Consider the following 25,823-nt stretch of genomic DNA (forward strand, 5'->3'; position numbering starts at 1 on the left):
AGGATTCTTCACACTTTAATCTTCAATATTTAAGCACTGGTTCATTGTCCGTTCCCAGCCTGTTCAGCTTAAACAGGGGATTTGGCTTAAGATACTGATTTTAGAATGATCCACCTTTCCCATTCAAGATGCCTTTATTTTCATGAATAGGTTTATTCAGCCTTCATCATGAATAGATTTATTCTATTCAACCTCTGCAAAGACAGATGTCTACTTCCCCAGCAGGAGGGAAATAATTTAGAAGGCCATCTTAAACCAGCCAGTTAATTTTTACATGGCTCAAATATGTGTGATGAATTGGGTCAGATAAATGAACATTTCCAGGTGTCTCTATCACCAGGGTAGTTACAGACATAACTGGTTTTGTCATTTTGTCCCATTAGGGTATGATTTAGTGTCCCGCAAAACCAACAGAACTGTGCTATGTTTGATCAGCACAAAGGAATCAAATATCATACTGGATACCTACAGCCAGCAGTCATGTTGTCCAGACGAGGATTTGAATTGTAACTTACATCAAATACCAGCATGCAAGGTAGCATTTGATCCCTCCTCTTTAACTTCCCATATGTGAAAGGAAGGCTGGCACCACACACACTGGCACAGTGGTAAACATCAAAATAAGCTTTGGTGTGTCTGAAGGCTGCCAGTCTCTCCACTTATGAGATGAGGACTCTGCATATGTCACTGCCAGTGTTAACAATGTCATCACACTTTTTGCACACCCAGCCCACTCTTACAGTGCTCCACAGTGAAATGAAAAAGAAAAGGATCTCCAGAAGCACCAAAGTGCATGGCCTGCCCCTCCAACACAGGGAATATGTGGTGGCAACCCATCATGGGAGGCAGTGGGTACACTGTTGCTCTCAGGCGATGCAGATGCACCATGGTTCACAGCTCAAGAAGGAACAGGGCAAGCTCAAGAGGGAAGAAGAGTTGGAGTCTCCTCATCCTTGCTCCCACAAGTATCAGGCAGCTGATATTTCCAGGGGAGCACCCAAGAGAGCATAGAGTGGTCATAACTTCTCTTTGGTTTGTGGCAGCAGGACCTGTTTCTGAAAGGGAAAGAAAAATGCTCAGTGTTAAAGTTTAGCTGGAGGGAATATGTGTTCTTATGACCTCAGTGGAATAAGAACCACATATATCATACACTGAGTCAGCTGCTCAGCAACTGAACAGGGGGCAGAAATTGTCCACTATTTTTTTATTTTGGAATGGATTTTAATTTCGGTATTTTCATTGTTTGTTTTATGACCACACATTGGAGGTGTTATTATTACCACTCCCATGGAAAATTCTATGAGGTAGCAACTCTCCAAGAAAAAAAGATTATCTCACTCTTAAGATGATCTCTTTTCTTTGGTGGGGAAAGGGGATAGAAGCTGTTGTTTTTCTGATGCATGCTGAAAAATGCTTAGGAAATATCACCTAATTTTCAGGGCAAAAAAGGGAGGCACTCGATGCATGCAACTGATAGCCTGTTAGCCTGTGTCCTTGAAAAATAATATGCTACAAGGACAAAATGTGTAGTTCTGAAGTGTAGCTCTTTTATGTCTCAAAGTATCAGGAATAAGCGATTTTAATGGATGATTAAAAACTCTGCCCTCACTATTATTGTACTGTAGGAAGCTGTCATCAGCACTGACCTACTTGCTGCCATGGCAGAAATGCCTATTTCAGATGCTGGCCTAAATGCAGATGATTGTTGGTTGGTGCTTATCTGTTTGCAGTGTGATATCCTTAGAAAATAAATAACTTCTGCCAGAGGGCCTGTCTTGTTTGGCAAGTACGTTCAGTTCGGTTCTCTTTCCTTACCTGTACAGTGGTGTGGGTTCAGCCCTCACAGATGATAGGCTCATGAGCTCTGCTTACTCTTTAGTGTGCTTAACATACGAGTGAAGTGCTGTTAGTGCTGGACTGGGGGTTGTCAACCACAAGACCTCTGAAACTGTGCCAGAGAATCAGATCTGTTTTAAAATGTTAATTTTCTATGCTTTCAAGGGGGTTCTCAAGTTACATTTCCAAGATTCACCATGCAACCATGCAGGATTGTTTCTTTCCAAATTATGGATTTGGTGGGAGTGGCGGCAGTGAGGACTGAGCAAGTCAGTCAGTCCTGTGCTTCTTGGATCCAGGCTTTACTAGAGACCAGAAATTGCCATAATTTAACATTGCAGACACTAGCAACACTAGTGATGAAAAAAGAGTCAACAAACCTTGCTGTGTTGTTAAAGGCACCATTTTGAATATTAAAGGCTCAAATGTGGAGAAGGAAATGTTTCAGCTCATCTGGGAGGAGAAGTCCAGTTATTTTTTGATGTTGCTTGTATCCAAAGCACCTCCTGATGCACAGGCGGCACAACTGCATCAAGGACAGTGGCCCTGTAGAAAGAGGCAGGGAAAAAGTTACATACATGGCTTTACAGTGTCAAAATTATAAAACTGAAACAGTAGCTGTGCATCACTGCTCTCTCCACCTCTTGCAACCCACCTTTCACCAGGTTTTTACATTCAGCAGTGAAAAGCCAAACCTTCACCCACCAAAGGACATCAGCCAACCAGCAGTCCAGTCCATGACTAATCCATTCTGTCATTATACAGCTGCCATTAGCACCAACAGCATCAGCCTTTCCTTTTAAGCTGATTGAGTGTGAAGCAGTTTGTTGTCTATGATTGATACTACCTTAAAAGTCCTTCCTTCCCTCACTTTTCCTGTAAGATCCAAATTTTCAGTCCACTACTTTCTTGAGATGTAATTCATAACAGTGACAAACACATAGCAAAAGAAACACTATATAAGTCTTTATTTAAACTTCCAGATTAACTGGTCCCATGTTGATAAATGCAAGCCCTGCTGAAGAATCTTTGTCACTTTTTTAAAAATCTAAGTATAATACACTTATTGTACACCCATAATACACTTGTTTGGGTCACTTATCTTTTTCAGGAAGAGGTAGATCCTAGGTGAAGTTTTAACTATTGTACCTGTCAGTGTTTATCTCCCCAGGGCATCATTCACACAGGGGCCACAGTGTGGAGGGTGGCAGAGGACTGTGGGAGGGCATGTAAGAAGGACAGGCATGGATGTGGGGGCTGGATGCTGGGAGCGGGGAGGAGATAAGAAGAGACACTGCAGAAAGTAAGACGGAGGTAAGTGAGCTGGGAGGGGACAGTTTAGGTGCCACTTGCCCATGCCTGCCTGCCTGGCAGCTGAGATAGCCATGCTCTGAGAGCTGAAGTGCTGGTGCTGGTAGAGGAGTGCCGTGCAGTGGGAAGGAAGGGAGGCTAGAGCAAAAATGCAGTGAGGTCGCAGCTTTGATCACCTTTTGAGACTTCCCTTATGCAGGACACCACATTTTGAACAGCTCTCCAAGGCTGAAAACTGCTGTGCTACCAAAAGACTGTGCAAAGGGCTGCACCCTTCTGCTAGGAGTAAGCATGTGACTTAGTTACCCTGTTCTTGGGTACAAAACAAGGCAAGGCAATATGGGGCAAGTTAAACTGACTATTGCACTGTAACAGTGCACTTGTACTTCACCATTCTGATCCCAAAGATAAATGTGACTATAAACCTCACATTTAAAAAAAAAAAAAAAGCTTCCATTAAAAGAAAAAGCAACCAAACCCAAAACATGAAGACTTATCATAACACAAGCCATGACACTACACTGGAAAATATTTAGCAAGCATAAGCATACTCTTCAAAAACACAGCACATTTTCTGGATCATTAGCTCCCACCCACACGCAGGACCCTCCCTACAATGCAAGGAGAGTGTGAGGTGGTCCAGAAGCATGGTGAAGGTGTGGGAAGGGAAACCACAACATGTACCACATCTGCTCTGGGAAGGCAACTGGGTCAGCACACTCACCAGCTTGTCTCTCTTGGCAAAACATACCTCCTGCAGCCTGTCCAGCCATGGGCTGGGGGGCTCCTGTTCCCCAGCATCTGGGGTGTGGGGGGAGAGGAGCCATGCTTGGGGGCAGGGCAGGGGAGAATCAGCTGGTGCTGAGGGGTCATGAGGCTGGTGGGGTGAATGATCCCCACAGCACATTTCCAAACCTCTGTGTGAAGCAAGATGGGTAGTATTTGCACCACTCTCCAGATTGCATTCAGCCGGCCAAAGAAGTCAGATATCAGCTGTCCTTCAGGCATGACCCTACTCAGAGAAGGGCATGTTGGAGAACATCAGCAAAACACTATTCCACAGAAAAAATCAATTCAGGCATTTATTATTTCTGATTTTGATTGCTGAGTTTCACTTAAAAAAGTTCCTTACTGCCTGAGCTGTCAGCAGAGTTTCTTGGGCCAGCTCCACAGGGTGTGCCTGTTTTTCTATCTCAAATAAACAGGACACACACAGTGCCATGGGAGTCAGGAGTCAAGCAGAGCAGGGGTTGGAACTCAGAAAGATCACTGCTCTGTGCACCATAGATTAGTCTGGGAAACCAAATATCCATTGCTCATGCATAACATGGACAGCGCAGTTGCTTCCATGCTATTATTTTCCTGTTACTATTTCAAGCAGGGCCTGATTCATCATTTTGTTATTCCAGTTCTACCTTGGTGTAAATTTCTCCATGGCAACAATCACATCAACATGTAACTAGTATAATAAAGTCATGGACCACACCATCATCAACTTGTTTAAAACATTGAAAATCCAGATTATTTAGTAATGTGTATAGCTTGATGATTGAGAGAAAATCTAAAGAAGACAAGTATACAAAAATAAGCAGACACTAGAGACCTTAGTCTAATTTCCCTCAAGAATGGCAAGTAACATTTCTCTCCATAATTAATTAAAGAGTTCATAATCAATAAAATAAAATTACCTGGAACTATTTAATTTACATATACAAAATAGATACTTCCTAAAGTTTGATTATACTGCTGGATTATTCAGCATGTAGTGTTGGCCTTTAAAAAAAGCCTAGTGTTTAAATGTATATAAATATATATATTCATTATATCATTCCTGCGCAGTTTTCCTTAATGCCCACCCAAAAAAAGTAAAATAATATAGTCTTTCATTTTAAAGATACTTCTGCATCTGTGTAAGAACTTGGCCCAAGAATCAAAGTTTAGCACAAAGAACTAAAAAATAAGTTCTTCGATATACTTTTTTTATTATCACATGAATTAAAATTTTTCTGGTTGTAAATTTGCATTTATACGTTTGTGCTGAGACCAATATCCAGCACAAAACTGACTGTATAACCAAAGATGCCAGTCCTTGCACTCACTGGTTATCTTCAACTCCCATCAGAGGTGGTTTGCTGCCTGCATTTGCTCCAGAGAACACTCCTGGCTCTACTCCCATCTCAGACACAAAGGAACTGGGAGATCCTCCCTAACTTCACTGGTTTATGTAATGAGAAAAAGCTACCATTAATTTTTAAGGAGTGTTTTGCTTGTTTTTTTCACCCTAAACACTATTACTCATTATATTGCAAGCTCTGTAAGATTGCTCCCCAATGCAGTAGATTCACAATCCAAAGGTTCAAGATGGGTTATTATTCTTACCATAACCACTGTTAGAGAGCCACTATATTCTGGCACTAGAAAACATAGTGTCCCTATGCCAGGGAACAGAGGCAAGCTTAGTTATTCAAGGTTTTTTGGTGTTAGTAGCCTGGGATAGCATAGCCTTTTGCAAAAGTCTGCATAGTTTTTCCCTAAATAAAACAAGAACTAAGGGGCACCTTCTCTCTGCAGGAATAGTTGGCCCACAGGACTGCCAGGTGGGACCAGCTCCATCGGCCTCTTGTTATCAGCGTTCTTCACCCAACTGTCTGCTCCAAAGTCCATCAGCAGCATCACCAGCTCCACATTGCAATTCCTGGCAGCCACGTGCAGAGGGGAGTCCAGGCCTTTGCCAATGTTCACATTTGCTCCTGAACACCAACAGATGACAAAGAATAATGTCAAAGAATAATGACTATACAGTAGCTTATTTCCATTTACTGTACTAGCTGCTACTGCTCCGAATAACACATAAATGATGTAGCACCCAGGTAGAGGTGGACTGCTTTATGCTTGGGCTTGGTACTACAACTTGCACATGCACAACTCACAGTGGTTGAGGAGCAGTGGGGTTGTGACTAAGAAAATGATCCCAGAGGAATGGTACATGAGGAAGTCCTTCATCCACAGCCCAGCTCGTGGATATCTTGAAGCAGGACAAAGGTATAGTTCCACCTACGTCCCACCTTTACTCCCCATCCCTCAATATACATGCAAGGTTTCAATGTGCTCTGTACTGGAGGCTTAAGCTGGTGGAATCCCCAAATGCCAAAGTATCTATTGGGTAAAAAATGTAAAGATGGAAAAGTTCTAGAGGCCCTTGGTAGAAGAGGGTATAAGCATCCCTGATGAGAATTCCCCCATTTGTTACTCTGGAATAATGGTTCCTAAAACACCTTAAGAAGGGTGAGCTGCAGAGCTCATTCAAAACCATTTATAATGTTTTTATAGTACACATTCCTATATATAGGAGGCAGCAAAAAATAAACTATCAGAAAAAAAGAAAACAGTAGCAAACATTTAATATTTAGATTAAGTTATATTTGACTTCTTGAGAAAAGAGGTCCAGACACCATCAGTCATGTGAAATACAGAATCAACTATCATTTTGTTGGAAGCTGTAAAGCTTAGTTCCTGGGTCAAGAAGATCTTGATCACCCTACTACCACATTCAACCCAGGACTGCCATTAGGAGTGAAACCTCTCCAGGTCCCAAGGCAGGAGGGTCTCTAAGTCTTTGAGGCAAAGATAATCCAAAGATAGCTGTTGCAGGAAACAAAGGTACACCGTTCTTTATTTTTATTTTTACCTGACTCGAGCAGCTTCTTGGCACAGTTCACTTGCTGGTTATCACAAGCTACATAAAGTGGAGTACCCAGATGCTTGATGTTGTGATCTATATTTAGCCCATGGAACACAAGGAGTTCAACACATTGCACATGACCTTAAAAGGGATAAAGGAAGAGTCAACTCAGAGAGATCAGACTTTTTTTTTTCCCCAGCAAATTCTCTGTTGCAATGGTGAAGTTTGGCAAAGATTCAATGTTTTGTCAAGAGGTGATAGTGTAATACTTTCATCCATTCCAGTGTATCCAGCCTGGAGAACAGGAGCTGCACAGCCACACTCAGCAAAACAGGCTAAAGGCCTCATATTTTATCTGATTTTATCTGATTCATTTCAGATGTCTACTGAAGATGAGATTAATCCCTTTGTGTTTCTCTCCACTGCTTTTGAAGATAGTCAGACTTCTCCTTCAAATGTCCACATTTTAGGTGGCTGACTTGGATAATGCATCCCCTTCCAAGTGTCACCATGTGAACTCAGAGAATCTGACACTGAGCTGACCTGCCCTTGATGAGCTGTAGGGGTGGGAAGAACTGCACCCCTCATGATGAGACCAACCAGCAAGGCATTTTACATGACCCAAACTGAGAAAATTATCTTTATCTCTCTCTTCTACCTCAACACATTGCTAGCAACTTGGAAAAGAGGGCTGATGCCTGTGAGGTTACCTCTCTTAGCAGCTTCATGGATGGGGGATGCCAAATCACAGGGTGGGTGTAGGCTGGCTCCATGCTTCAGCAATAAATTCAAGCAAGCCACACTGCCACTGACACAAGCACTGAACAAAGGAGTGTGCCAGTCAACAGTCACTCCATTCACCTGGGGGAAAATAACTCAATCAGGCATTTTATTTGTCTTCTTGTTATTTCAAAATTGATGACAATTATCTAGTTTCTCATAAGGCAATAGGATTCTCAATACTTTTTATTTAATTCCGTGCCAAAACTCCCTGGTACTTCTGAAGATTATGACTTTTTATTAACATGATCATTAAAAAATATACTTTTTTAAATTGCACCTAAACCTCTCCTGCAAAAAATATATTTACTCAGTGCCACTCCAGGGTCTCTTGGGAGTTATCAAGTTAAATGTGTGCCCATTTCTCAGTCATCTCAGCTGAAACACACCTGCCCAAAGCTCTCTCCTGAAATTGTGCATTTCTGGCTGAAAGTGTGCAGCACTCCCCTTCTTTTACTTTTTTTACATATTTTTTTTTTAATTTTAAACTAAAAGGTAGTATATGTGTGAGTCAACTTTGACATTAGCTTCAAAAGTAGTGACCATGAGACACCATTTCACTATTTTACTTGCATGTTGTTTTTATTTTCTTTCCATTTTATCAGTTGATCCCAGCAGTCCTACACCTCTACTTGAGACCCTGTATGTTCATACCAATGAGATTAATGTGTGCAGAAAATAAAATACACCCTTAACTGCTGAGAGATTATAAACCCTTTGCAAGATGAACTTCCCCTTGTTCTTGTAAATTATGAGAACATTGCATCTTCATCTAAAGAACTTTAATACCTGTTGGTTATGTCTGTGCTTTCTGGCTTGCTATGTAAAGAAGTGCATTTTACATAAGTACCTTAAGCAGAGGTAAGTACAGAGAGTAAATCACAGTGATATGCTGCCATGGCATCACTTAGCATTAAAATGTGGTAATACAACATACTAACACTAGAGACAGCGGCCTGTCCATCATGTACTCACCTGAGCACCGTGTTTTAATAGGACACTGGCACAAGCAGCATGACCCCCTAGGCAGGCTTCATGGAGAGGAGACACCTGGTCCGCTGTAACAAGGTTAACATCACTCCCCTGATAAGATAACAGAAAAAATCATTACAACCAGTTACCAAAAGGCCCATACAAAACAACAATAACAACAGCAACAACAACCCCTTTCTGGATTTAAAGTTGTATGTAATCAGACTTCCTCAACTGCCTGTAGCTTCTTATCTCAAAAAGTAAGCAGATACTTGTGATGCTTTGGCTGGAGTGGATACTGGCACAGCATACAAGAGGTCTTTTCTTCTACACACTGCTAATCAGCACAGAAAGCTGTAATGGACTGTCCAATGGCACAATACAGACATCCTGTTATGAACTCAGCATGATTTTTTTTCTAGTACACCATGAATAGCAAAATATGAAATAAATAATAATAATAAAAAATAGAAAAAATTGCTACTAAAGCTCTTGGCAGGGTTGTGACTGCTGCCTTTTTATATCACTGCTTAAGCCTTCTGACCTCCTGCCCACTGAGTCTGCGGTTGTTTGTCTGGGTCCAATCCAGAAACGCTCTTGAAGTGTTTTCTGGCCTTTGCAGCAAGGCACCCACTGAAGGAAAGCCAGTCCCTGTATTAGAAACCATTGGTTTCATTCTGCAAGATCTTTTGTTTCTAGCAAGGGCTTCAGAAGGTTAAGCTGGAAGAGTCCAATATCCTTTCCCTTTCCATCAACTCCTCCACTAGCTAAATTCAAGGATTTCAAAGAAATGAAGTGGTGACATTCAGAAATCACTTCTCCCTAGTCCTATCCTTCTGCAGCAGCAGCAGGACCCCAGGATACCCTCGGGCACTTCAGAAACAAATGTGTGAGTGGATGAATTGAAACCTCAACACAAGTTGAGTCCAGAGCTGTTCCCCAAATGGGGCACCAAAAGCTGCTCACAGACACAGGAGCTGCAGAGGGAATCCCTCAGCCATCCAGAGATCCTGGCAACAAGGCTCCCATTACTTGCACCAGAACTAAAGTATCACCCTGGATAGGTCAATGCATCATCAGCTTAGTGCACAGAGCTTGTGCTGGGCAAGGAACTGGGAAAAAAACCTGCTACACAGAAATTTCACTGCAGTCTGGTCAGCATGATTTTCTCACCCTGGAAGTTTCACAGTAAAGCACAGATCGCATCCAACCACTGAACAAACCCAGCAGAGACCACATCAGCCTGGTGGAGGAGTACCTGTTCAATGAGTTTCTTCACAGTAAGCAGACGCCCACAGATAGAGGCTTCATGTAGAGGAGACCAGTCTGAAACAAAGTCTGTATAAAAAGAAAGACAAGAAGAAGGCTAGGAACTCCATCAGCATACTTTACTTCAACTCTGTGACCTCTCTTCTATTTTATTTATTTGACCTGCCAGGCTTTCCTTGGAGCAGCTGCTGGGAGGGAGACAGATAAGAATGACTTCTCTCTGAGTGTGTTTTTAACTCATCCTGTGTTTGCACTGAGCAGCTGTACTCCCTTTCAGAAGACTGGAGAGGGATTTGCAGAACATCACCTGACTCTGGCTGAACTTGTCCCTCTCTTTCAATTATTTCCAGTGCCTTTGCTTTCATGAACTCATTACATTTTACCAATTAACTCAAAAGAACTTTTGAAGAGAGTATGGCTGCCCAGACATTTACCCCTGCTCAGAGCTGGGCTAGGGTCAGTACTTAGCAAGAGAAGGTACCAAAGTACAAAGAGGTAAATTGTGTTACATATTAATTTTGCCTTTCAGTGTTCAGTGTTTGGTGTGAGTGGTGCATTATAAGTAATAGCTATGTTTTCTGTGTTATTGAAACCACAAAGTGAGGTACAAAACATATATACCATGTAAATATTAATAGAAGATCTTCAGTATTACAGATTTTATCACTCAGAGCCAGCTGACAGCAATAATCCCTCTGGGAGATATTTACCTCCTTCAGCATTCAACAACTCAGAACCCAGTGCCTGGTCTATGTCAATAGCCCAGGTTCCCCCCGGGAAGGAAGGGAAGCATTTCCAGAGGGTACTTTACCTAACCTCTTTTGGAAACACATTTTGCTGCTCTCTGAAGATGTCCCACTCTTCTTCCACTAACTACAGAGAAAACCCCAACGACTGATTTGCTGGATGAGTTGCTGAGGTTTTCAGGATTATACTAGACTACATATATGGAATGGAATGCTTATCAGCGAGAAGTCCACCTTCAGCAAAAAAATCCTAATAAGCCACCATAATTCTTTAAAATAACTTTTACAGATAAGGTGATGATGTCAGTGCTCATACAAGATTCACAGATCTCATCTCAGGTATGACCATGCATGGGAGACCTGAACCTCTCACGACCAGTGTCTTGCCCCTTGTGACTATGCCATGGTGTGCTGTAAAGAGGCGATGACCAACTGTGTCAACCATCTCCCAGCCTGTAGGGCTATTGCTCTCTCACCTTCAAGGGTGGTCAGCAAAGGAGCACAAATTTAAACAAGATGAGATCTAGTATATTAAGGCTTAAAATGCGTCTGTAATTGAAAAGTTCTGCACCTATGTAAATGGTGACATGAAGATGGTGGTATCTGAAATATGTTGTTCATCATACACAGAAATCTTTGCCTGCATAACTATGTTAGGTAGGGGGGGTGACTTTTGCTGGCATTGTGGCTGCAAAAAGTCTGCTGTAGATTTATAGTTATTCTTGCAAGACTCTTTTAAAACTGTGCAATACATTTGTGTAGTTGTTCATATAGGCAAAAGGATATTTCTGCTATGACAATACAACATTTTGAGCCACTTCATGTCCACCCCAATGATTACAAGTACTTGAAATGAACAGAGGAATGAACTCAGGAAATCTGGGTGATGTATATCAGTTCCCTGACCAACTTAGTGGCCTTCTGCAATGGAGTGACTACATCAGTGGACAAGGGAAGGGCTACAGATGTCATTTATCTGGACTTTTGTAAGACCTTTGACGTGATTCTCCATGACACCCTTCTCTCTAAATTTGAGAGAGATGAATTTGATGGGTGAACTGTTTGGTGGATGAGGAGTTGATTGGATGGTCTCATTCAGTGGGTAGTGACCAATGGCTCAATGTCCCAATGAACAGTGACAAGTGGTGTTCCTCAGGGATCTGCACTGGGACCAGCATTATTCAATGTCTTCATCAAGCCATAGAGAGAGGGACTGAGTGCACCCTTAACAAGTTTGCAGATGACATCTAGCTGAGTGGTGCAGTTGACACTCCTGAGGGATGGGATGCCATCCAGAGGGATCCAGACAAGCTCAAGAAGTAGGCCCATAAAAACCTCATGAGGTCCCACAAGGTCAAGTGCGTGCAAGCTTCTGCATCTCAGCTGGGGCAACACCTGGTATCCATACAGGCTGGAGTATGTCAACCATATCCTGGTCTACATCAAAAACAGCATCACCAGCAGGTGATTCTGCCCCTATGCTCTCATGAGATCCCACCTGGAATACTGCATACAGCACTGGGGTTCTCAGCATGGGAAAGACATGGACCTGTGGGAGTAGGCCCACAGGAGAGCTTCAAAAATGATCAGAGGGATGGAGCACCTCTGCTCTAAGGAAAAGCTGTGAGATTCAGGATTGTTCAGCCTGGAGAAGGGAAGGCTCTGGGGAGACCTCACTGCAGCCTTTCAGTACTTAAACGGGCATATAAGAAAGATGAGGAGAAACTTTTTAGCAGGGCCTGTTGTGACAAGGGGACAAGGGGTAAAGGTTTTAAATGAAAAGGTTAGATTTTGACTAGATATAAGAAAGAAAATTCTTACATTGAGGGCGGTGAAATACTGGAACAGGTTGCCCAGAGAGGAAACATTCGGGATCATGTTGGACAAGGCTCTGAGCATCTTGCTCTGGTGGAAGGTGTTCCTGCTCATTGCAGGGACATTAAAGGTGTCTTCAAACCAAAACTATACTATGACTCCATGAATTAGCTTCTAAAAAAATGTGTAATTTTTATTATTAGCTTCATTTGAGCTCTGCCTGCCTCCTTCTATGTTCCATGGGCCATGTCCCACAACAGACACATAGTTTCAATAAGTTCAGAAACATCCTTTTGCTTTAGCAGATGGACAGCCTATTCCAGAAGCTGCAGTTCTGGTCTCATAAGGGTAGCCAAACTGCTACAATTATTAAAGCATAGAATTAACTGACTAAAATAACTTTGCTCTAAAGTGATGTGTGTCAAATTGATGCTTATCTGGCTGCGCTGTTGTTCTTGCTTATCCTGCCTGTATTACTGTTGTTTGTGTTTCCAAGGTCTGTAAAAAGCTTTGTTCCATTTAGAAACTAATGCCATTGCCCAATTTGCATGAGTTGTAAGGGAAGTATGTTTATAGAAATTCTAAAAATCTAGATTTGAAGAACAAGTTTTCTGAGCTGCAACTTGATCTTTTTTTGGCCACACAAATATAGACAGGGGTTTGTGCAATCTACCGACTTGTTATATCATCATGTCAGCATCTGGTTACAAAGAGGGATATATCTATGTGCAGATTTTATCCATTCAGCCCTTATTTGAGAAAATACAGGTTTCTACTGATACTAAAAAGAGCCAGATCATTTGTGGACTGACCATTAGTATGTAATTTTGCCAAGCTGTAACAATGAACTGAAAGATTGACCATATAAGCATCAAAAATAAATGTTATTGGAAAATAAAGAGGTATGTGCTAACACATCATAATCCAGCTGGGAGTTCTATACTGAGAGGAACCAAGAGTTTTATTCTAGATGGAAGTGGAGTGCTATGGAATCCTCCACACGAGCCTCGGATACCTTGCAAAGAGAGGTCTGATGACTGATGACTAATTGCCATGGCATACTTCCAGATCTGCAGCCATGAACTGCATGGCCCCAAGCTGATGTCTCTCCTGCCCTATCTCCATCTGCAGCAAACACCTCCACCCTGAAGCAATACCAGGGAGGCAAGCCCTCCAGAAGGGAAGGCAAACTCCCCCAGCTTCTGCACCAAAGGCATCATCTTTTGGCAAACAACAAAATTTCTGTTTTCTGCCTGCTCCTGGCCGGAATGTGTGTTTCTTGCCTGGAAGAGGAGGGAGGCTGCAGTGGATTTTCATATCTCACATCCCTCTTCTACACAGCACAGGAGGCACACTGTCAGTAATATAAATGATCAGTATTTATATTTGATTAAGGCCTAAGGAAATGCCAGTTCCAGCTGGCCATGGTCTTTCAAAATTCTGAACTAGTGACTTTTGGGAAAGTGTTCAAAACCTTCTGCCCTCTAAAGCTCCCTGTGAAGCAGCAGGACCAGTGAACATGGGTGACACATCGTGTTCACTGTATGTACTGCCGCTGGAACAAGGATTTCTGATTGCCAAAATTATGTACAACTGCTCTTTCACAGAGAGACAAGGTTTTTCATCCAAATTTGAAATTTACCCACCTTAGTCCACAGGCAAGCTGAGTCAGACCCCAGTCACAGAATCACAGGCACCCTCTGTGCCTGTCCCTGGCTGGTTTCCTTCCACGCTTGTCACGCATGGTGCAGCTTGAGAGGGACTTTGAAGTCCTTTCAGTGAAGGTATGCTCTTGCATACATATTTGCAGACACAAAGGCACTACATAGAACAGCACTAAAAATGGTATTTTTCATATGCAAAGACCATCCCTTAAAGTTTGTGATATATGTTGCCTGAGCCAAATACATTCTGGCTGGAAGTTACCAGCAGAGCTTATTGACAGATGAACACAAGAGGAATGGACTGAACCCTGATATTCAAAGGACCAAATTATCTGTGTCCAGCAGTGCACCATAGGGGATCCCCTCCTTCCAGCCTCCATTTTGCTGGAGCTCATCTCCAGTGTGGTCCTGGTTCAATTCATACTGTTAATAACATCACTGTCCCTTCTCTCCCACTCCAGCCTCAGGATGCACTCATGTGACACACATGAGGAAAGGCAGACTACACAGCAGATAGACTGATCAACTGTGCATTGTGGTTTTATGGTCTTAACTTTCAATTTGGTATGAGTGGAAGCAACCTGAACAGCCCAGGAAAGGAGTGAGGACAGTGTGAAGTCACATTTTCTTAATTTTCCTCTTTCCCTCTACAGTCACCAATAGATGAAGGAGTAACTTCATAGAAACAGCTATGTGGAACAGGACCAGCTAAACTGTTATGTGAAGTTATAAATTACTTGTCTTTTTTTCACCATGCCATATTTTCAGTGGCTCTGGTCCAGACACAGAGCAGTGATTAGAGTGAGACCATTTGTCTGAATAACTGTTTGCTGTTATATGACCACAACAGCATTGGTCACAACTGATCACAGTGCCATTGCAGAAGAACCCACCAGGGTTGGTGGCTCAGCCTGGACAAAAACACTTAGGTTTGCTCATCTGAAAGAAAAGGAGAAATGATGCAATAAAGGAAAAAAAGGAAAAAGAAGAAGAAAGATAACAAAATAAAAGAAAAAAAATTTAAAATTAAAAATAAAGAAAAAGAAAAGAAGAACTGAGCCAGTGCTGAGAGCTTCCAGCTGGCACTAATTTAAGTCAAATATGCCACATTGCCACTTGTTTTTCAGTGTGCTGTGGTTCAAATGCTGCATTTGTTTCTGCTTGTACAAACTGCAGTAGAGTTAAATACCCTTTTCTATGATACACAAAAAAACCAACAAAAATTTCAGTATGGAGTAGAAATAGCTTTTTAAAAATCCTTTCCAAAGTGCAAAGGCATGACAGCATTTTGTGGGACTGATTGTGGACCTGTTGAAGCTGGACATAGGGAGCAGCACATGACTGCAGCCTGCCCCTGTCCTTTGCCGCCTCCGGCAGAGTTGAAGGCTTGTGGTGGGGTAGGAGCGTTACTTACCCCTCATCAGCGGGTTTGATGGAGACATTGCAGACGCCTGGCCTCCAACTGCTTGCAATTTGATGGCATTTTGATTTGTTCTCTCATCATCCATCTCAGCTCTGTCTGTCCAATTTCTGTTTTTTCACTTTGTGGTTGGTCTCCAGAGTTCAAATTCCATCGTCCCCGGTGAGCCCCCAGCGGTCAGAGTGATCTATGAAGCAGACTCAGCACGCATGAGTCAAACAGACTTTGCAGCAGCCCGGGACATGGTGCCGGCAGCACTCCGTGCAGAAACTCGAGTACCTGGGTTGGGATTTAACGAAGCAGCTCCCTGACTGCCCTGGTCAGCAGCCAGCGATCCAGCAAAGCGAGAGATGTGCCTGATGTCACATCCTCTCCAACACGACACCCAATCGGGGCGCCCGCAGTCAGTTTTTATCAGGAAGGAAATTCTTAGTTTGCCAAAAAAACAAGACAGAAAGAGCTAGTTCAACTAGTTGAGCAAACTCTGCCTGCAGGGGATTTGCAAAGAAAACCCGCAGAGACACGAGTGCGCAGATCTGCACCGCTCCCCAGAAAGTTGTGTGCAGGAAACTTTGCTGTGCACCTCCCTGGACACAGCACGCTGTACAAAACCACCCATCTTGTCTGCCAAGCCCTAACAGGGTGAAAGAAAGGGAGAGCTGATCGCCTGCTGCACAGCAGTGATCACTGCATATTCTACAGATATTGAAACCACATGTCTGGGGAGCTGCACTTCCCACTGGAGGCCCTGTGCTCTCTGTGTGGAGTGGAAATTGCAGCCCTATGTGGACTTGTGTCTATTTCCCCTCTTCAACTGATTTTACTGAGTTACAGTCATACCAGGAGTTTTGTATCTAAGCAGTGCCCTTTTATTTTTAAGCAATTTCTCAGTCTAAACAAAACATCATGACTCTACTAGCAAAAAAATCGCAATATTTGTTCAGGAGGACCTTCACCTCATTTCTCTGGGTCTGTTTGTTGAAGTTCTGTTCTCACAGATCATCTCTATTTGCACTTTTTTCTTTCCTAAATTTTTTCTTTTCCCAAAAACAAGCACAAAATCCTGTTTCTGTCACTGAATATTTGCCCGTTTGTGTGCAAGCGCAATTAGGCAGAACTTCCATGCACATGTCTAAACCATGTAAACATTTCCGTTTTTGTTCTGTCTGGCTACTAAAGCAAAATCTGTGTTTGTGTATGTGGGGATTCAAACTTGTTAAAGCTAGTCGGATTCTGAGTCTAAGAAATTTGGTTTCATTTTTATTCCTATCTGTAACACATGCAAGAGATCTGGAATTATATTTAGGATTTCTTTATCCACATCTTTAAAAATTATCAGCTATGTTAAAAGGTGCAAGCAGCAGCTGAACATCATCCCCAAAACCTACCAGTGGGAAATCTTTGAAAGCAAGGTGGGCACAAGCTGGTGCACAACTGCTGATGAGATATGGATGAGGATAGGGCCAGCCCTTTCCATGGCTCTCCCTGCTGAAAATCTCTTGCCTCCTGGGTTTGGCCCCACATGCTAGATGCAAGCTGATGCTTCAATCTGATTGGCAATTACATTTGTGTCCTAGCCATTGAAATTTCCACATTAGAACTGTTGTGGGAAAAATGTGTAAATGGAGAAAGTGGTGTAAGTATGAGTTTTGTTGATTAAAATGTAAAAGGAGTGGAAAAACTAATTTTCACCTTTGATGTTACTTGAATTTAGTGGTTTGGTTGCCACATGTTATGTATAATCACGTCTTTAGCAATGTTACCAAAAATGTCAGCAATTCCACCACTAAAAGGAGTCAGCATGTGCATCCAAATGTGCAATGATAGGGTTATAAGTGAAGATGTATTAGTTAAGAGCTTTAAATTCAACAATAGTAAGGAGGATTCTACAAGACAGAAATCCCTTACTGCCTAGTCACCCGTGGACAGGGAGACTTCCTGCTTTGACCAAGAGACCTGCTGACTGATAGAGTAATCACTTTCATAATTTGTTATTGGTTTCATATATTTTGGTCACACTGTTACACAAACCTGTGCTTTGTCAGATGAGCTGTTCCCTGTTCTTCCTGGAGGCTGGTAAGGTTGCACAGAGCACCTAACAGGGCCAATGAGCCTGCATCCCTTCCCATGGAAGCAGATGTCCGTACCCTTCATCACCCTTTCTGAAAGGGAGGCCTCTGAGATCCCCACAACAGGCTGATAACCCACAGGCATGCTTTATCCTGAGCTGTTGATGTCCTGATCCAGGACATGTGCTTGTATTTCATAGAGTAAATAGACATAGGGTTCAAAAAAGTAATTTCTTGTTTGATCACACTTGTCCTCTGCCAGTACTAGAGAGGAAGAGACCAGGACAAAGCTACAAAAACCACAAGATCCAATTGCCACATCCATTCCCTTAGAATTGCAGCTCCTTTCAGGGATACAGGACCACACTCTGTAATTTCACTCTTTGGACATGATTCCTCCTTTGGGTCATGGTATGTTCCCGAATAACTGGACACCTGTCCCCTGGCTGGTCCTGAAGCCTTTGCTTAGTCACAGCATCTTCAGTTTCTGTCATGATTCTCCCATCTTTGTCCAGCCTGGACTGACAAACTGGAGTAAAGGGACCCTTACCTGGCATGTAGCCATTTCAAAATACACTTTGTCCTATCTTTGCATCCTAAAGGCCCTACAGACATAGACTGTGTTAAGCTGTTAGGTAGGACATTCAGAGAATTGATAAGTGATGAGATGAGATTATTATCTCTATGCATAGAGTGGAGCAGAGCCTACTTTTGAAAGAAATACTGCAGTCCCCAGGACAGCACTGTTCAATCTCCCACATGCTTTGCCTGACCCCTTTACATTTCTACTCTTGCACAGATATCTTTGCGGGGTTAGGACAGTGCAGGGGGATGCCAGCACAGGTCCCTTTGACCATTAGGATTTAGGTGGGGCAGGGAGCTCTGCCCACATCAGGGATTTGTTTCATACTATATGTATGTATATATATATATATATATGTAACAAATTACATCTCCTACCCGTTTCACTTAAAACCAAGTTTCTCACATCACGTGGTAGAAGGACAGGAAAAGTACCTGCAAAGGGCTCTATTAGAAGTGAACACCTTTGCCAACACCCAGAAAAATGCAGTTTTATCTGCACTTATTAGGGAACAAGATGGTCTACTTGGTTTCAAGCTGATCCCAAAGAACTGAAGGAAACAATGGCTCCTGCTCTCTCTTTTCGAATAGTATTGCCAGCTCAGTTCCCAGGTTTTGCCACATCTGCAAATGCTTTTGTGGTCCTCACCCATGGTGAATAAGACCTTATTTTCAAATCACAGCTCCATAAATTTTTTTTCTCACAGTTTGGGAAAATGCAGGTTCCTGTGTTTCCCCACCCTTTGCATTTGTCCTGTGTGGAGCCCACCACAGCCTCTCTCTAGCACATGCACACCTTCTCGTTGAAGAATTATTTTCTGTTTGTCCAGATTTCATCTTTCAGCAATTTTCTGTGTCACATACATTAACAAGGTTGGTACTTTTTACAGTTGTAAGGAGTCTAGTTTTAAATTCTGCTAACTGAGTTTGTGGTGGAGGCACAAGAGGTAATTAATCACACAGAGAAAAGAGCAAAAAAGAAAGAAATATCTTATTTTTTATGAATTTCACCATTGCATTCCTTTCTATTTGTGTTGATTTTTCCCACAACAGTATGGGCAGTGAGGAAATCAGAATGTGAGGCTCCTAAGCCCTTCATTATAACACACATAGCAGCTGAGAGAGCTGGGGTTGATCTGCATGAAGAGAAGGCTCTGGGGAGATCTTGTAGCAGCCTTCCAGTACCTAAAGGGGGCTTATAAAAAAGAGGGAGAGGGACGTTTTGCATGGGCAGATAGTGACAGGTAAAGGGGGAAAGGTTTTAAAATTAAAGAGGGCAGGTTTAGATTAGATGTTAAGAAGAAATTCTTTACTCAGACTGTGGTGAAGCACTGGAATAGGTTGCCCAGGAAGATTGTGGATATCTCATTCCTGGAAGTGTTCAAGGACAGGTTGGAGAAATCACTTTCCTATTATTCAAATGCAAACATCCTCAGTGGATAAAAGTGCACAGTAAAGTGGAACCTATGACACTTAATATTACTTTTTCTGTTTACAGCTTATCTTATAAATGGAATCACCTTTTTGCATTCTTCTTCAAAAATGTAATTCTTGTAAGTAATTCAATGAAATGTTCTATTACCTTGATTTTTTTCTTCCACTTGCTAATCAGTTTTTTAATTGTGCACATCAATTGTATAACAATTTTTATTATTAATAGCGTAAATATTCTGCAAAAGTGAAAATGCACTGCTGGTAAATCTGTCCTGGCAAGCAAATTCAGCATTGGTTTCTGAGGATGAAAACCACAGAGTTAGAGAATATGTTTGGAAAATTGGACACAGAACTTAGGATTTGTTCAATTTAACTTTAGAATTAGAGCCAGAAATCTTAGCTTTTCCTCAGAGCTAATGAAGAAATATAGCCATTTTCAGACCATGATTCATCTTACCTGTTTTAGATGTTGGGCCTTTAGAGTAAGCCTTCACTAATTATAAAGGAACCCTAAATGAAGACCAAAGATGTAGGTGTGTACATATAATCAGCTGAAACCCACCTTAAAAACATGGCTAAATTCACAGCCAAATGTCCCAGCTCTGATCACCCCTCAGTGCTGTCATACACTTTGTTCTGCACAGCCTGCAGGTGCCTCAGGGTGAAACGTCTTCAGTGCAGATGAAGGCCAGCATTGTCCAATGCCTGAACCACCAGACCTTGACTTTGGAGTGCCTACACCTCAGAGAGGAGGGTTTTGACAGACAATTCAGACAGATTTAGCTGCATCAGCCTAAGCTGTCGCTCCCTGCCTGGCTCCTCGCTTTCAGCAGAGATTACCCAATATGTTGTAAACAAGGGATGGCAGCACTGGCCACAAACTGATGCCACAACTGTCTCAGTACATAGTCCCTCATGTAAGTTCAAAAACCTGTAAAAGAGTTCTCCACCCTGTAAACTTGAGCCCTGAGACACTAGCACATGCCACATTCTCCTCTAAGGCAGTAATTTCCAACCAAGGAGCAAGGCAAACATCTGGGACAGCCATGTTTTAAATCATAGCAGTTAAATCTGACAGAACTTGCCCACAAGAGTATTAAATCACTGGTGTCATTTCCGGAGGTGCCTGGGTTTCCTTTGGAAGGCTGCTGTGAAATCTTTGAGCTGACACAGAGTGAAGAGGTTCCCCTTTGGAGAAACTGATAATATTGTCCAGTTCTACCCCTATTTCCTTTCCTCAAATCAAGTCTTTCCTCCAGAGGCTTTCCTTCTCTTACAGTTTTTCTGACATGAAATGTTTTCATTTTCCTTCCTCTCACCCTCACAGAAACTTCCCTTTGCAAATATTCCATCTGCCCGACTGGGGACCAGACAGACCGCTGTAAGTAATTATTCCCTTCTGCAGCATGGCCATTTTACTTAACAAGAGAGGCTCTAAATCAAAGCAAAATAAACCCTGAAGAAAGTAGCAAACACCCCTTGGTGTCAGTAGCACCTGGATCGGTGCTTTAACTCCTTGCAGATGTGCAGAAGCACCAAGTTTTCCCATGGAAAGGACAAACTTTGCATGAGAGCTTGCACACAAGTTTATTGTATTTTCTTTGTGGAAAAGAAAGGATTAGGGGCATTCTCCTCACAGAGAGAAAAGCAGCAACACTCCATTTTTGATCATCTCATGCCAGTTGTCTCTCAGTGAACATCTACATAAGCATCTTCATATATTACAAAATATATCTTGACGTTGCTGTCTGAACTACATTTAAAACGTACACTACAGTACAGGTAAAAAGAATCCAAACCCTGAAAGTTAGTGGTTTGCTTGGGTTTTGGTTTTGGGTTTTTTTTTGTTTGGTTTTGGGGGGTTTTTTGTTGTTTTTTTGTTGTTGTTGTTTTGGGGTTTTTTTCAAATAATTTTGAAGATTCAAAGTGATTTCAAGTCTTTCTTGGTATTTTTTTGTCCTGTCTCATGGGCTGCAATCCTGGTTTGTCCACACTGCCAGGTAAATAGTGTGGTGAAATATCTCATGTGACAAGTACATGCCAGCAAGCAGTCAGTAGGTGTAACAACAGCAAAAGTCTCAAGCTAATACTTGAGAGCTGTGGTGGTTTTTTTTGTCACAATCTGCTAGCATTTGGCAAACTGTAAGGTAGACTTGTCCAATACTAAATTTAAGTGAAACCCAAATCCAGGCATAGAGCAGATTTTAATTTCTGTTTCTTCCTCTTTTCTAACTTCTCATTATTAGTTTTGAAAAACAGTGGGAATTCTTTGGTTTGCTGCAAATCTTTTTGGCTCCCAAACTTTCCAATGTAAAATAACAATTTCTGCAGAAAGCAAAATTATTTCCGCAAAGACATTAATTTGATCTGAAAAACAATTTGCATTAAAAAAAAAAAGTTATTATAGTTTTTCATTAATCCCGGTGTGGGAGAACAGTGTGGAGAAAACCCAAATGTACAACAAGCAAGTTCTCAGCCAGGTCAGCTGAGCTGGCCGTGCTAAGCGGTGCTCATGATGGCAGATCCCATTCAGAGCATATTCCCTGCATGTAGACTGCCAGCAAATGAGTCATCTTCCCAAGCCCAAAGGCCCCTGGTGGGTCTTGCCAAAAAAAACATGTCTTCCCCTAGTTGTTCTCTCTTCCCACTGCCTATCAGTACCAGGAGGTAAGAGCAGTAACAGCTAAAACTATTGGAAAGGCAGATGGAAGAGTGAAAAAAGGCTCATGGAATGAAGATATCTAATTAAGGGTCTCCTCTCCTCTGCTTCTCTACCTAGTTTCACTGGGGTTAGATGTTCACTACTCATCAAGCACATTGCATTGCAATAAGCTCTTCCACCCACACTCACAGGCTGCTTTCCAGACCTTGGTGGAGCTTACCTTTAAAAATTTCCCTCATGTGACACATCTTTTCATCCTTGTGATGGGAACAGCCAGCACATTCCAGCTATTCTCACTACCATGAATTCCCCATGGGAAAAGTTACCAACACCTTGCCACTACTGCCTTACAAAATGCAATTTGTGGGTTTACACAACTTTTAACAAAAGTTAGCCCATGATCTCTTAAACTCTTGTCCAAAACTGGGCCTCTGTTGACTTCCAAAAATGTGCTGCAGAAAGTGACACTGCCAGTTCGACTGCTTGGGCAATAATGGCAGACAGAGAAAATATCCCCAAACCTCATATCTGGTTCTGTTTCCTCCAGCATCCCACAGGCATAGCAGGTACCCTCATTTTCTTTTGGTAAAGATTGTTAGCATATTACTAAGGTGGGTGAAATTACTAGCCTCCCCTGAACCACATACTTGTCTCCCTGCCCTGATCCTGGAAGATGGCATGAGGTGCAATGTAGAAGAGGGTGTATGGAATATTCAAGCCTATAGGATCTGAACTGTTCCCAACATTTTCTTCAGTTCTAAGAAATCCACTCACCTGATGTTAGACAGATTATCTGCTCTATCAGAAACTATCCATATTTTCTGTGTTGAAAATGCAAAGCTGGGACTGCAATAAGCAGCCATCTGCAGCAGCAGTGTGCCTTGGTAGAAGTTTCCTTTGCTGTCCCCAAGCACAGCTTGGCTTTTGCTTTGCATGAGGCTGAAAATCCTCTGAAACAGCTAACTGATGCTAATTCACAATGCTGATATTGTAATAATGAGTTTCCTTTCCTAAAGGATTATGAGCTGAGCACACTGACAGATATACAAGTTTTTGTCTTAGTACCACACATACAGCTTGGCCATTTTTCTGAATATCTGAAGTTGTTGCAGAAGGAAAACCACCTCTGGAAACTGATGTAGAGTGCAGGACTTACTTGAAGCATAAAGATCAAAATGTGTGGCAGGGCTGCCTGACCCTCCCCTCCCCCCTGCTGTGGGGACATCCCTGGTGCACGGCAGACTCCAGCCAACCTCTCCCAAGGCTGCACCTAACCTGGTGTGTGGGCCACTCCACATCAGGTCCCAGGATCATCCTCCATGTCCCAAATCAGGAATGACAGAACCTCCCTAGGACCCTGACGGCCCTTTGGCTGGTGGTGGGGAGAGAAAGGTCTGCAGCCAGCTCTTGTCCTGGCAGGGCTTCAGGGAGGCAGTGAGGGCCAGACCCATATGCTCCTGCATCCTCACATCCCCTCAAATTCCTTGGAGAGGCCAGTTCTCCACATGTCTGCCCTCTTCAGAGTAGATTTGGAAGCTGTCTGTACCTGCAGACCACAAAATGAGTTCTCTAATTCATTCTGCATCTTGAAAAGGTGGGTATTATTTTCTCATCACCCCTTCTTGTGACAGCTTTGGGGCAGGCATCTGAAGATCTGGAGCAAGCCCCTCACTCACCTTAACATTTCTTCTAATTACAAACTTTGCTAGAGAATTATACCAGCAAAGAGAATTATCTGTTAAAATGTACCAAGCAGGGACCTTTTTAGTCACATGCTTGAGACACATCCAAAAAACCCCCAAAAAACAAAACAAAAGAAAAAACAGGAAAGAAAAAAAAATCCCTAACAAGTGATTTAATGGTCAGTGGAAAACCATATTTCTTCCCAAGCTGCTACAAGCATGAAAAGCCCAGGTATTTTTCATTCATTTACAATGGGTCAGTAGCAGACTCATAAGTTATTTCAGCTCAAAGACGTTAATAAATGTCAAACAAGGTGCCACCCCACTGGACACCCAGCAGAGCATCTGTGGTGCCCTGCAACTGAGGCTTGCCACAGTGGGTGAGGGGGAGTGGAGCCCTTTGGGGGTAGAATTGGAAAGCATTTCAAGAAAAAAAGCAGTGTCAGCTCAAGGGGAAATTTCTTGCCCTTTCTATACCAACAGCCTGTGGGAACCTGCTTGTGGGAACAAGCTAGCTTTACTTTTACTTGTTGGCATTGTTTTAGAGAAAAGTTTTCATTGAAGTCTTGGAAATTCCCAACCCAAAAAATCTGTTCCTCAGTCACTGTAATTATTCAGGATTTTTCATATATATGCCTTACCACAAACCTCTAGTGATCCTGGAAACACAAGTAGCAAAGAAAAATTATCACATTCCTTAATTAGGAGCCATTCTGGGATATTTGGGGATGAATGGTCTTTGACAGGTACTCATCAATGAAAGGCACAAAGCTCTTGGGACAAAGTCAAAGTATTTTTACATGCATCAGGCTACAGGCAGCAGGAACTCTCCTTCTGAAATGGTTAAGAGCAAGCACCTCTCTGCAGAGTAATGAGATACAAATAGTATGCAAAGGATAAGCCTCTGGGCCAATATCCTTAAAAATATTTCAACTTACATTCTGATGGAGACAGAATGGAAAGGGAACACTAGTGTTTACACAGAATTTGAGGAGTGTACTTTTTTCCTGCTGTTAATGCATAAAATGTGAAGAAAGTATATCCTGTTTCCACGTTTAGTAAAACCTATCACCCTCATGGGGAGTGGTACACTAGCCTTCAATAAAATTCAGGGTTATTGTCACTGCCCAGAACAATTTGTTCATTGTGACCGAAGAAAAATAGGTATTTAGTCAGCATCTAGTGCAAGAAAAGGGCAGAAAACAATAATTGTTAATATCCTAGCTCTAACTTTCTTCAGGATTCAGTAAGGGCACGCGTCTTCCTTTTCCACATATAAACCATAAAGCATGTTCCTCACCACACAAGAAAAAAAGAACAAACCAAAAAAAACCCCAAACTAAACCAAAAGCAAAACAAACAAACAAAAAACACTATTACCACCAACGAAAAACAAAAAAAAAGTTGGAATCATGTTTATGAAGTTAGTGGAGAATGACATGGGCAACATAAAACAACTAAGTCATAAGGCTTGTGGAGTCTTTAATTCCTGAGAGAAAAAAACCACATTTCGCTCACAAACATTCCTAGGACAAAAACTAAAAGTTAAAACAAGTTTTCTCTGGAAATCTCTACATCTCTCTCCCTTCCCATTCTGTCTAATTTCTATACTGTTAGGCTATGTTAACTTTTATAGCCAGCAGTTAGACCTGACAGAAAATGAACCATTCACCACAATAATATACTGCTAGCAAGTCCCTGGTAACATACAGCTAAAAATATGGCAGTATGCTGAAAAATTCTGAGAATCATAGAATGGTTTCTGTTGCAAGAGGCCTTAAAGATCATCTACTTCCAAACGCTCTGCCAAAGGCAGGGACACCTTCCACTAGGCCATGTTGCTCAAAGCTCCATCCAGCCTGGCCTTGAACATTTTCAGGTGCCCTAAGGAACTCCACC

General features: G+C 42.2%; 1 protein-coding gene across 1 annotated transcript; it reads right to left on the reverse strand.

Moving 5' to 3' along the window:
* Positions 1–213: 213 nt before the first annotated feature.
* On the reverse strand, positions 214–15,708 carry ASB9 (ankyrin repeat and SOCS box containing 9). The gene is made up of 8 exons (XM_064646667.1): positions 15,490–15,708; positions 9,840–9,919; positions 8,585–8,692; positions 7,540–7,690; positions 6,836–6,970; positions 5,706–5,897; positions 2,217–2,382; positions 214–1,055 (listed from the first exon to the last, which is right to left on the reverse strand). Exons 1-7 carry the CDS (start codon positions 15,581–15,583, stop codon positions 2,258–2,260), a joined length of 885 nt encoding a protein of 294 aa, XP_064502737.1. The 5' UTR covers positions 15,584–15,708; the 3' UTR covers positions 214–1,055; positions 2,217–2,257.
* Between the last annotated feature and the right edge of the window lie 10,115 nt (positions 15,709–25,823).

Source organism: Pseudopipra pipra, chromosome 2, assembly GCF_036250125.1.
Source record: "Pseudopipra pipra isolate bDixPip1 chromosome 2, bDixPip1.hap1, whole genome shotgun sequence".
In the NCBI taxonomy this organism is placed as follows: domain Eukaryota; kingdom Metazoa; phylum Chordata; class Aves; order Passeriformes; family Pipridae; genus Pseudopipra; species Pseudopipra pipra.